Below are 13,957 nucleotides of genomic sequence, written 5' to 3'. Positions count from 1 at the left end.
CCTAAGAATGAATATTGATTCTCAGTTGAAGTGGTGTGAACACACAAAGATACTAGCAAACTGAATGTCATCAGCATATTATGCCCTTGGAACCCTGTCATCAGTGTGTAACAGCCAATATCTTTTAAATATACACTATTCATATGTACACTAAATTCTCTGCTATGGCTTCCTTTCCCATGGATCAAATCTACAAAATATGAACACAGTTTCAATGTGCACAAAAGGGCAATAAAAATAATATCCAAGAATAGTAGTCAATCTCATTGTAAAGATCCGTTCAAAACACGGGATTTTAACTGCACAATGAAAATACATTTACCAAACTGGACATATCAAAAATAACATCAGTAATTACAGCACAAACAGCACTACCCATGACAATGGAATAAGAGCTAGAATGAACTTACATTTACCAAGAAATAGTAAACATAAAACTCAAAACAGCTTTTTCTATCAAGGAATAAAACTGGACAATAAATTATCAAAGGCTATTAAAGAAATTGCTAAAACAAGCTTACTTAAAAATGCAGTTAAAAACTACCTGTTAACCCAAACATTCTATAAGTTGAAGGATTACATAGATAACACAGAGTAGAGTTTGGTAAAAATGTAACACAAATAATAATAACAATAACAAAACATCTAACATTCCACATAACAGTTTCACACTACTTTTTTTTCCTTTCCTGGAAAAATTTACTCGCAAAGCTACGAAATGTATAAGACTAACTTCTTATCCTCTTTCTGAGTTCAACATCTTACTCGTTATACAGCGACTAGGAGTGAGAAATAAATGAGCAGTGTTTAGCCTTTTATTATTATTAAATAACTTATTTATAAGACAGTATTGTACACCAATGGGTAAACTCAATGAGGTATAACTGTTTTAAAAAGAGTCACCTTGTGTTCAGGAGGTTGGAAGCTCCAATATTTATCCAGAAATCCTCGTTTAGGTCTTCTGTGGTTTCCCTAAATTATTTCTGGCAAATGTCAGGATGGTTCCTACTATAGGTCAGGCCCCAGTTGTCACCTGTTACACATCTCCACTGTGGAAAGTAGCATGTTTAACTGTTTCTGTGTTTTCCTGGAAATATATTTCTTAAGTTTTGTGTACGTTTTCTATTTAGAAGTTTTAGTCTCATGATTTTTTAGCTGTTAGTGTAAATTCAGGAAATCTGTAGCACACTTTTCATTTCTTCTGAACACCCAGCTAGACAGCTCATGACGGCATCAGCATCCCTGTGTGCAGATGCAAAAGGATCTGGCTGCAGTTCGCAAACAGCTGAATGCACATTTACATATGATCATCCACCTTCAGGCTGCTGCCTTTTGAGGTGTAGTGGTGGTGGAGAATGTGGTGCACTGCAAGGGACACCTCTGGTGTTGCTTGTTCCACCCGTGGGCTCTGCTGCCAAGGCACCTCCTAGTGTACTCGATGTGGTGGATTCGGCCTCACAGCAGGGTGAGTGGCGGGTGGTAATGTGTATGCACTGCTCAAGGAGGAGTGCCAAGGTAGAGACTGGCCATTTGGCCATTCACATTGTGAATAAGCAACTGTATCGTGAGTGGATGGACATGAACAGTTAGGGAGACAACCCCATGAATCCATGGACCCTGCATGTCAGTCAGGGGACTGTTCAAGCTGGTGGAGGCTCTGTAATGGTGTGGGACGTGTGCAGGTGGAGTGATATTGGACCCCTGATATGTCTAGGTATGATTCTGACAGGTGACACATATGTAAGCATCTTGTCTGACCACCTGCATCCATTCATATCCATTGTGCATTCCGACAGACTTGGACAATTCCAGCAGGTCACATGTCCAGAATTGCTACAGAGTGGCTCCACGAACACTCTTCTGAGTTTAAACACTTCCACTGGCCTCCAGGCTCCCCAGACATGAACAGTATTGAGCATATCTGGGATTCCTTACAACATGCTGCTCAGAAGAGATCTCCAGTACTCTTACAGATTTATGGACAGCCCTGCAGGATTCATGGTGTCAAGAGATCTCTGGTACTCTTACAGATTTATGGACATCCCTGTATGATTCATGGTGTCAATTCCCTCCAGCACTACTTCAGACATTAGTTGAGTACATGCCACATCGTGTTGTGGCACTTCTGCTTGCTCACAGTAGCTCTACATGATATTAGGCACATGTACTAGTTTCTTTGGCTCTTCAGTGTATATCAGAGGGGAAGTATTCATTGCAGTTGAAAAAAAATATTGTCTCTGTTGAGTTCAAAACCGAGTGACAGTGAAGTTATCTGGTCACATATAACAGATCTAAGTGAAATCAAGCTAACTGCTGAACATTTTTACCAACCACTTGATTCCACTGTGACAGTTTTAGAGTCATTCAAAGAAAGTCTATGGCCAGTAGCATATAAATACCCAGTACATGTAATAATAGTCATAGGCAACTTTAGCCTACCGATTACTGACTAGGACATCTATGGATTTATTGTGGGGGGTACAGACAGACAGTCTTGCGAAGTACTTTTGAACACTTTTCCAAACACTGTCTTGAGTAGCTAATTCAGCAGGCCACACACAATAAAAATATTTTAGACCTCGTAGCTACCAACAGGCCTGATCTTACCAACAGCATCAGTATAGAGATGGGGATGACTGTTCATCACAGCAACTACGGTTACTAAAGTAAATAATTCAGCCAAGAAGGCTACGAGAGAGTTTCTGCTAGAAAGAGCAGATAAGCAGTTGTTAGCATCTCATTTACACAATAAATTCACATCATTTAGTTCCACTATGATAGATGTAGAGGAATTATGGGCTAAGTATTAATAGGCTGTAAATTATGTTCTGGAGACATATATGCCTAGTAAATAGTTTAAGGACAGAAAAGGCCCACTGTTGTTTAACAACGAGATTTAGTAAATGCCGAGGAAGTAAAGGCTGTTGCACTCTTGGTTCAAAAGAGAACACGTAAATGACAAAAGACAAAGGTTAGTAGAGATTAATTTGTCTGCAAAAAGATCCATGCGCAAAGCCTACAAATACAACTGCCTTACCTTAGCAAAAGACCTGGCTGAGAACCCAAGAAAATTCTGGTCCTATGTAAAATCACTAAGCAGTTCTAAGGCTTCAATCGAATCACTTGTTGCCATTCTTGTGTGGCAATACCACATAGCACAAGGTAATCCGAAGTTTTACATTTCAACAATGGAAAATTCAGGATGGAATGTAACAATATTATGAAAAGGAAAGTTGCTATTCACCATATAGAGGAGGTGCTGAGTGGCAGATATGCACAACAAAAAGACTCTCACAATTATAGCTTTCGGCCATTAAGACCTCCATCAGCAATACACACACATACACACACACTGACATAAATGCAACTCACACACATGACTGCAGTCTCAGGCCACTAAAACCACACTGTGTGTGTGTGTGTGTGTGTGTGTGTTTTCATCTGTGTGTGTGTGGGGGGGGGGGGGAGGGGGGGAGGGTGTATTGTTGACGAAGGCCTTAATGGCCAAAAGCTATAATTGTGGGGGTCTTTTTGTTGTGCCTATCCGCGACTAGGCATCTCCGCTATATGGTGACTAGCAGCTTTCCTTCTCATAATACCGAAGTTTTAAATTTTGTGTTTAAGAAATCATTCATGTAGGAGAATAGTACAAACATACCATTGTTTGACAGTCACACAGACACCTGTATGGACGACACTGTAATAGGCATCTCTGGTATACAGAAACAACTGGAAGAGTTGAAAACAATTATGTCACCAGACCTGGATGGAATACCAATTCAGTTTTATGAAGAGTAGTCTACAGCATTGGCTCTGTACTTAGCTCGCGTTATCACGAATATCTCACTGAGTTCAAAGACCCAAGTAATTGGAAAAAAAACACAAGATTGTTCCTGTATATAAAAATGGTAAAACAATAGACCCACAAAATTACAGACCAAAATCCTTAACGTCGGTTTGCTGCAGAATTCTTTAACGTGTTCTGAGTTTGAAAATAACAAACTTCCTTGAGGCAGAAAAGCTTCTGTGCACGAATAAGCACAGTTTTAGAAATCATCACTCATGCAAAACTCGGTTTGCCCTTTCCTCACTTGATATACTGTGAATTATGGATAAAGGGCAACTGGCAGAATAAAATCCTTTTTTGTAGATTACTGAAAATCACTTGACACATTGCCCCACTGATGACTGTTAACTAAAGTATGAGCATATGAATAGATTCCCAGGCATGTGAGTGGCTCGAAGACTTCTTAAATAATAGAACTCAGTACATTGTCCTCAACGGAAAGTGTTCATCAGGGCAAGGGTATCATCGGTAGTGCCCCAGGGAAGTGTGACAGGACCGCTATTATTTTCTATATACATAAATGATCTGCTGGACAAGGTGGCCAAAAATCTGTGGCTATTTGCTGATGACACTATCATGAACAAAAAAGTGTTGTCTCTGAGCGACTGTAGGAGGATACAAGATGTATTGTATTGCATTGTATGTTAACTGGGGACCTATAAATGATGGAGAGGCTCCATCCTCGCCACAGCCGCAGTGGCCCACAACCGCACGATGACTACGGCAGTCCACTTCACCCCTCCACCGCCCCACACCAAACCCAGGGTTATTGTGTGGTTCAGCCCCAGGTGGAACCCCAGGGAATGTCTCAGACCAGACGAGTGTAACCCCTATGTTTGTGTAGTAGAGTAATGGTGGTGTACGCATATGTGGAGAACTTGTTTGCGCAGCAATCGCCGACATAGTGTAACTGAGGCGGAACAAGGGGAACCAGCCCACATTCACTGAGGCAAATGGAAAACTGCCTAAAAACCATCCACAGACTGGCCGGTTCACCGGACCCCGACACAAATCCGCCGGGCGGATTCGTGCCGGGGACCAGGCGCTCCTTCCCGCCCGGAGAGCCATGCATTAGACCGCACAGCCAACCAGGCGGGCTGATATAAGATGACTTAGACAATATTTCTAGTTGGTGAGATGAATGGCTGCTAGCTCTAAATGTATAAAAATGTAAATTAATGCAGATGATAGGGAAAACAAACCCATAATGTTTGAATACATCATTAGTAGTGTCTTGCTTGAAACAACTGCATTGTTTAAATATCTGAGCATAACACTGTAAAGCAATATAAAATGGACAAGCATGTGAAGATTATCATAGGAAATTTGAATGGTCAACTTAAAGTTTATTGGAAGAATTTTGGAAAAGTAAAGTTCATCTGTGAAAGACACTGCATATAGGATCCTAGTGTGACCTATTGTTGAGTACTGCACGTGTGAAATTACAATGAAATGAACACCCTTTAGCTGCTTACTGGTGTTGACATACGTCAACGGGGACAGATGAAAATGTGTGTCCCGACCAGGACTCGAACCCAGGATCTCCTGCTTACATGGCAAACGCTCTATCCATCTGAGCCACCGAGGACACAGAGGATAGCGTGACTGCAGGGATTTGTCTCTGGCACACCTCCTGCAAAACCCACATTCTCAACGTATTGTCCCACACTACATTCGTAGTGCCCCCGCCCCATTATACTCATTACTCGCGGCGCTTTGCCGATTCCCGTAAGAGTTTTGGGCACTGTTTGTGCATTCGCACAGAAGAAGAAGATGGTCAAGTGGCCAGTGAGCCTTGACTATATATATACTAGTGATCTGCATGGTCGCCGATGGTATCTGTTCTTTCAGACATGTCCGAAAGAACAGATACCATCTACTTCTTCTGTGCAAATGCACAACCAGTGCCCGAACTCTTACGGGAAATCGGCAACGCGCCACGAGTAATGAGTATAATGGGCGGGAGCACTACGAATGTAGTGCAGGACAATACGTTGAGAATGTGGGTTTTCACAGGAGTCATGCCAGAGATAAATCCCTGCAGTCGCGCTATCCTCTGTGTCCTCGGAGGCTCCAATGGATAGAGTGTCTGCCATGTAAGCAGGAGATCCCAGGTTCTAGTCCCGGTCGGTGCACACATTTTCATCTGTCCCCGTTGACATATGTCAATGCCCGTAAGCAGCTAAGGGTGTTCATTTAATTGTAATTTCATTCTAACGAGCTGCATGGTCACTGATGGTTTCTGTTCTTTCGGACATGTCTGAAAGAACAGATACCTTCTTAGTATATACTGCTCGAGTGTTTGAGATCCATGCCTTTTTATTTGACAGTGATAGATTCTCCACCCAGCAGGGACATGGACATGTCAGAGGTACTAAGGCTGTGAACTGCAGCTGTGGGCTGCCGTCATAATGCAAGCCACGGCTGAGATATGCACATCACATGGTGCCACCCAGGCAACTGTTTGCCGCTGAGCCTGTGGCCTGGGCTAAGTAGGAAATAATTGCTTGCTGTACTTTGTAGCTCCTAATATCATGACACTGAACAGCCAAGTTGACTCAGTTTGTTTTCTGGTCTTGCATGGTTACTGATATGAAACTGTTGTATTTCTACACTGGCTTTGGTACATCCCAGACTTGTTAATGGTTCATTCACTTCATAAACCCAGTCTATGGCAGACTTGTAGGAATGTGGTTTGTTTTCCTGTGGTTTAGTGTACACACCAGAACAAATGACAATAAACAGTCTTTCTACAACACACAGGATTTAAAATGCACCATGTCAGATTAAAGGAAGACACTGAGGCAATTCAGAGGCAAGCCTGTTACTGGTAGTTTCAAACAACACCTAAGTTTCATGGAGACGTTTTGGGAACTCAAATAGGAATCCCTGTAGGGAACGTAACAACCATTATGAGCAACACTATTGAGAAAATTTAAAGTACTGGCATCTGAAGCTGACTGCAGAAAAATTCTGTTGCAGCAACATACATTTCCCATAAGAACTATGAAGAAAAGATATCAGAAATTAGGGCTTACATGGAGGCATATAGACTGTTGTTTTTCCTCACTCTATTTGTGAGTGGAGTAGGAAAGGAAATGACTAGTAGTGGTAAAACATACTGTGCACAATTCACAGTAAAGTGGCTTGTGGGGTATCTACACTCCTGGAAATGGAAAAAAGAACACATTGACACCGGTGTGTCAGACCCACCATACTTGCTCCGGACACTGCGAGAGGGCTGTACAAGCAATGATCACACCCACGGCACAGCGGACACACCAGGAACCGCGGTGTTGGCCGTCGAATGGCGCTAGCTGCGCAGCATTTGTGCACCGCCGCCGTCAGTGTCAGCCAGTTTGCCGTGGCATACGGAGCTCCATCGCAGTCTTTAACACTGGTAGCATGCCGCAACAGCATGGACGTGAACCGTATGTGCAATTGACGGATTTTGAGCGAGGGCGTATAGTGGGCATGCGGGAGGCCGGGTGGACGTACCGCCGAATTGCTCAACACGTGGGGCGTGAGGTCTCCACAGTACATCGATGTTGTCGCCAGTGGTCGGCGGAAGGTGCACGTGCCCGTCGACCTGGGACCGGACCGCAGCGACGCACGGATGCACGCCAAGACCTTAGGATCCTACGCAGTGCCGTAGGGGACCGCACCGCCACTTCCCAGCAAATTAGGGACACTGTTGCTCCTGGGGTATCGGCGAGGACCATTCGCAACCATCTCCATGAAGCTGGGCTACGGTCCCGCACACCGTTAGGCCGTCTTCCGCTCACGCCCCAACATTGTGCAGCCCGCCTCCAGTGGTGTCGCGACAGGCGTGAATGGAGGGACGAATGGAGACGTGTCGTCTTCAGCGATGAGAGTCGCTTCTGCCTTGGTGCCAATGATGGTCGTATGCGTGTTTGGCGCCGTGCAAGTGAGCGCCACAATCAGGACTGCATACGACCGAGGCACACAGGGCCAACACCCGGCATCATGGTGTGGGGAGCGATCTCCTACACTGGCCGTACACCACTGGTGATCGTCGAGGGGACAATGAATAGTGCACGGTACATCCAAACCGTCATCGAACCCATCGTTCTACCATTCCTAGACCGGCAAGGGAACTTGCTGTTCCAACAGGACAATGCACGTCCGCATGTATCCCGTGCCACCCAACGTGCTCTAGAAGGTGTAAGTCAACTACCCTGGCCAGCAAGATCTCCGGATCTGTCCCCCATTGAGCATGTTTGGGACTGGATGAAGCGTCGTCTCACGCGGTCTGCACGTCCAGCACGAACGCTGGTCCAACTGAGGTGCCAGGAGGAAATGGCATGGCAAGCCGTTCCACAGGACTACATCCAGCATCTCTACGATCGTCTCCATGGGAGAATAGCAGCCTGCATTGCTGCGAAAGGTGGATATACACTGTACTAGTGCCGACATTGTGCATGCTCTGTTGCCTGTGTCTATGTGCCTGTGGTTCTGTCAGTGTGATCATGTGATGTATCTGACCCCAGGAATGTGTCAATAAAGTTTCCCCTTCCTGGGACAATGAATTCACGGTGTTCTTATTTCAATTTCCAGGAGTGTATTTAGCTGTAGATAAGATCACGGCTGACTAACTGTCCCATCCTTGTCATTCCAGACCTGTAAGTCTGTAAATTTCTGTAGATGTGAATTATTTTATTTTTGTTGTTCTTAAATTTTAATACCAAGACATACCCAATATCCACCTAAAAGATATCTATGGATAAATAAAACTACTACTACCACTGCTACTACTACATGAACTTGCAATGCTACCCAAATTATTTGGATATGACCACTATCATGTGCTGCAGTACAGCAGGTTTTCTTGCTGCTTTCTCTGCTGGAAAATGATCAAAATTAGCATCCTAGAAGAGATAAAGAGAGAGTGTTATGAGTTGTTTCAAATTTATGCTACTGTATAACAAGGCTTTTCATAGTATAAGCCAGTCACCAGTTCAGAGCCACAAACTACAAAAAATTTTACCCTCTCACTCCTGTCTCTAAGGTTCTAACATCCCTATTACTTCCACTCATAAAAATTCAACCGTAATATCTTATGACCATGGAAAGAAATCTTACCTGACAGATGTCTTGTCCACCCCCATTCCAAAACTAATTGTTGCACATATAACTGCAGTACTTCCACTCATCCATTCTTCTTGGATTTGTGTTCTCCTCTCATGTTTTAGTCCTATTTATTTACCATAAAATGTGACATAAGTCTTACAATTCTGATGTTATCCAAGCAAATAAATTTTCTTTTTAAAGTACAATTAGCAGTTCTGTCAGGACACATGCAATAGGTCACTTAGTAAGCCAGTTCTCATGATGAATGTTGACAATACTGTAACATGGTTGCCATTTTGTGTACGCACAAGACAAGGTTCTTGTTTTGGCTAGTGATCTATGTCATTGACATTAATTTATAAGTTACTAGCTACATACCATGGCTTCACATGTCTAGCTCTAGGTATCTATGGCTGAACCACTTGTTCATAATATGTAACAACACACAGAGATCTTCCTATTGAATCAGTCTCTCTATTAGTGAAAAATCCCTACAGCAGATCCTTGGACTGGCCGTCATATAAACACAGAAAAATATGCCAGGGGACTTTAATTCATAATATGTATAGATATACACAACTCTTTCTTGTGGATCAGTCTCTCTTTACTATTGCTTATGAAAACTGCTACACAAAGAAGGATACACATGATTACAATGAAATGTATTCCACAGATTAGAGACATAACATTACACATATGGTTATAATATCAGAAGGATAAATGCACTTTGACCATGAGAATACAGTAAGGAGTGGAGCCGTCAAGTGCTGCAATCAAAGCCTCTAGACATTGTGGCATTAAATCAAACAGGGCCTGACTATACTGCTGTGGAATACACTGCCACACTGTTCAAAGGTATGTCCACAAAGCACCGACAGTAGCTGCAGGAGGATCACAGCAAACAAGCTGCTGACCAACCATATCCCAGACATGTTTGATAGGTAACACGTCAGGCAAATGTGCATGCCATGGAAGCAGTAGTACCCATCATTCTTCAAAGAAGGCTTGCACATTCCTTGTCATGCGTGACTAGGCATTTCCTCTTGAAATACGGCATGTGGAGCTGCTTGCAGGAGGAGCAGTGAGTTGGGGTCTAGAACCTCCCTGATGTAGCGGTTGCTGCTCACAATGCCCTCGATAGGTAATAAGATCACATGTCATAGCCAATGGTGCCCTGAACCATCACACATGGCTTTTGTGTGCTATACAACTCAACAATGAACTCTGTCTGACTGTCTTTGGTAAATACAACATTTAGTTACTCAGGATGCCAGTGAACCATTCAAATGCTCATTACACCTGAAGCATTGGTGCTTTCTTGTCAGTGGAAGCTAATGCAATATCATGCATAGCAGTAGTTGAGTCCTCAGCAAATGGTATCATACCACCAGTGTAAACATATTCACACCTGTTACAGTGCTCCAATGTTGTGCCAACACTCTGGATGAAGTTTTTGTCAGTTACAGCCAGGTGGACAAGATGTTGGTCATGAAATGTATTTACAGTTGCGGATATGGACAACCATCAGCTGTATAGTGGAATGACAACAATGAAATTTTGTGCCAGACTGGGACTGGAACCTGGATTTCCCACTTATCACAAGTGGTCATCTTAACATTAGGCTATCAATGAGTAATGATATCTAATGATATCCTAATGTTAAGATGACTGCTCACAGTTAAGTGGGAAATCCAGGTTCAAGTCCCAGTCTGGCTCAAATTTTCACCGTCATCATTCCATTATACAACTGATGGCTGTCCATACTCAGAACTGTGAAAACATTTTATGTATTTTATAACAGCTGTAGTCATCACAGTGCCTGTTCCTTTGGATATGCATACACTGCATCACAATTCTAAGTAACACAGGCACTGCCGTATTGTATTGTATTGTATCAGGAAATGGTGGTCATCTTGCTCTGCAATCACATTGTGAGGTCCAGTACCAACTTGTTGCTGTGTACAATCCTCTTCTAGCCACTGGTTCCACACACTTCACTCTTGTAGCAGTGTGCCCTATATAAGCCGCAATCTCACAGTACGACAAACCCATTTCCTCGAGTCAAATCATTCTGCCCCATTTGAACTCATTCCCACCATGTTGATACAGCTCCTTTAATGGTGACAAGGCATACCGGCACTTGCTTGCATGTTTCCACTATGTTTGATGGCTGTGCACCAATTGACCATAGTGTAACACAAATCCACCAGGTCATGCAAAAGAAGCCACTGCTGGGTCGTGCACCAATTGACATAGTGTAACACAAATCCATCTGGTCATGAAAAAGAGGCCACTGCAGGGCTCATGTGCATGATAGCCCTCTGTAATTTTAATCACTAATTATGCTTCCATCCTCTAATTTTGTAGTGATTCTGACCATTCCTTCTGCGTGTTGCAATTTTCACACTTCTGGGTGTTGCAATTTTTACAAACAGTAGTATATTAGTGACAACTGTACCATAAAACCTATACTAGTTACTGAGATTAGGCTTCATATTCAGACATAAAAACCTGGTGGATAACTTTATTTTATAATACATATAGATACATACAAACTTTCCTCAAGAATCAATCTATCTATTATTGCAATCAGTATAAAAATTCCTACAATAGATCCTGAGATTGCCCTTCATACAGACAGAAATTTATAATATGTATTGATTCTGGTCAAGCTCCACTGCTCTCTGAAGTTGTGACGGATTTTTACTGGTTTTGCCATCAGATACTGTGATCGTCGTGTGAATTACTTTTGAACACATTATCTGAAAACTGTCTTGAGCAGCTAAGTCGACAGCCAACACGTAATGGAAATATTTTAGATCTGGTAGCCACGAACAGACCAGACCTCATCAATGGTGTCAGTGTTGAGACAGGGATTAGTGATCATGATGTTGTCATTATGACTATGGTCATGAAAGTTAAAAAGTCGGTCAAGAAGGCTAGGAGAGTATTCTTACTAGAATGAGCAGATAAGAAGTTGTTAGCATCCCACTTTGTAAATGAATCGACTTCATTTACTTCCGGTACGATGGATGTGGAAGAATTATGGGCAAATTTTGAACACATTGTAAATCACGCATTGGACAAGTATGTGCCGAAAAAGTGGGTTACGGATGGAAAAGACCCACCGTGGTTTAACAGCGCAATTTGGAGAATGCTCAGGAAGCAAAGGCAGTTGCACTCGCGGTACAAGAAAGATCGGGAGAATGAGGACAGACAAAAGTTAGTAGAGATTCGTGCTGCTGTAAAAAGAGCAATGCGCGAAGCATTCAACCACTACCACCGTCATACCTTAGCAAAAGATCTTGCTGAAAACCCAAGAAAATTCTGGTCTTACGTAAAATCGGTAAGTGGGTTGAAGGCTTCCATCCAGTCACTCACTGATCAGTCTGGCCCGGCAACAGAAGAAAGCAAAACGAAAGCAGTTCAGAAATCATTCACGCAGGAGGATCGTACAAACATACCGCCGTTTGAGTCTCGTACAGATTCCCGTATGAAGGACATAGTGATGGACATCCCTGGAGTTGTGAAGCAGCTGACTGGGTTGAAAATAAATAAATCGCCAGGTCCTGATGGGATTCCAATTTGGTTTTACAGAGAGTACTCTACTGCATTGGCTCCTTACTTAACTTGCATTTATCGTGAATCTCTTGTCCAAGATAAAGTCCTGAGTGACTGGAAAAAAGCGCAGGTGATGCCTGTATATAAGAAGGGTAGAAGGACAGATCCTCAAAATTACAGACTAATATCCTTAACATCGGTTTGTTGCAGGATTCTCGAACATATTCTCAGTTCGAATATAATGAATTTCCTTGAGACAAAGAAGTTGCTGTCCATGCATAAGCACAGCTTTAGAAAGCATTGCTCTGCGAAACACAACTCGCCCTTTTTTCACATGATATCTTGCGAACCATGGATGAAGGGTATCCGACGGATGCCATATTCCTTGACTTCCAGAAAGCGTTTGACTCGGTGCCCCACTGCAGACTCCTAACTAAGGTACAAACATACGGTATTGGTTCCCAAGTATGTGAGTGGCTCGAAGACTTCTTAAGTAATAGAACCCAGTACGTTGTCCTCGATGGTGAGTGTTCATCGGAGGTGAGGGTATCATCTGGAGTGCCCCAGGAAAGTGAGATAGGTCCACTGTTGTTTTCTATCTACATAAATGATCTTTTGGATAGGGTGGATAGCAATGTGCGGCTGTTTGCTGATGATGTTGTGGTGTACGGGAAGGTGTTGTCGTTGAGTGACTGTAGGAGGATACAGGATGACTTGGACAGGATTTGTGATTGGTGTAAAGAATGACAGCTAACTCTAAATATAGATAAATGTAAATTAATGTAGATGAATAGGAAAAAGAATCCTGTAATGTTTGAATACTCCATTAGTAGTGTAGCACTTGACACAGTCATGTTGATTAAATATTTGGGCGTAATATTGCAGAGCGATATGAAGTGGGACAAGCATGTAATGGCAGTTGTGGGGAAGGCGGATAGTCGTCTTTGGTTCACTGGTAGAATTTTGGGAAGATGTGGTTCATCTGTAAAGGAGACCGCTTATAAAACACTAATACGGTCTATTCTTGAGTACTGCTTGAGCGTTTGGGATCCCTATCAGGTAGGATTGAGGGAAGACATAGAAGCAATTCAGAGGCGGACTGCTAGATTTGTTACTGGTAGGTTTGATCATCATGCGAGTGTTACGGAAATGCTTCAGGAACTCGGGTGGTAGTCTCTAGAGGAAAGGAGGCATTCTTTTCGTGAATTGCTACTGAGGAAATTTAGAGAACCAGCATTTGAAGCTGACTGCAATACAATTTTTCTGCCACCAACTTACATTTCGCGGAAAGACCACAAAGATAAGATAAGAGAGATTAGGGCTCGTACAGAGGCATATAGGCAGCCATTTTTCCCTCGTTCTGTTTGGGAGTGGAACAGGGAGACAAGATGCTAGTTGTGGTACGAGGTACCCTCCGCCATGCACCGTATGGTGGATTGCGGAGTATGTATGTAAATG

The 13,957-nt window shown here is 42.9% G+C and overlaps 1 protein-coding gene across 1 annotated transcript in view; it reads right to left on the bottom strand.

Annotated features, from left to right (window-relative positions):
* LOC124722234 (ATP-dependent DNA helicase Q5-like) overlaps positions 1-13,957 on the bottom strand; it is a 161,310-nt gene that overhangs the window by 13,620 nt on the left and 133,733 nt on the right. Inside the window, exon 8 of the mRNA XM_047247426.1 lies at positions 8,951-9,062. Coding sequence (XP_047103382.1) covers positions 8,951-9,062 — 112 coding nt within the window. The remainder of the gene's footprint in view (positions 1-8,950; positions 9,063-13,957) is intronic.

The sequence above is a fragment of the Schistocerca piceifrons genome, chromosome X, assembly GCF_021461385.2.
Source record: "Schistocerca piceifrons isolate TAMUIC-IGC-003096 chromosome X, iqSchPice1.1, whole genome shotgun sequence".
NCBI lineage: Eukaryota > Metazoa > Arthropoda > Insecta > Orthoptera > Acrididae > Schistocerca > Schistocerca piceifrons.
The sequence above is the reverse complement of the archived record's forward strand: the minus strand, read 5'-3'. Positions and strand labels throughout refer to the sequence as shown.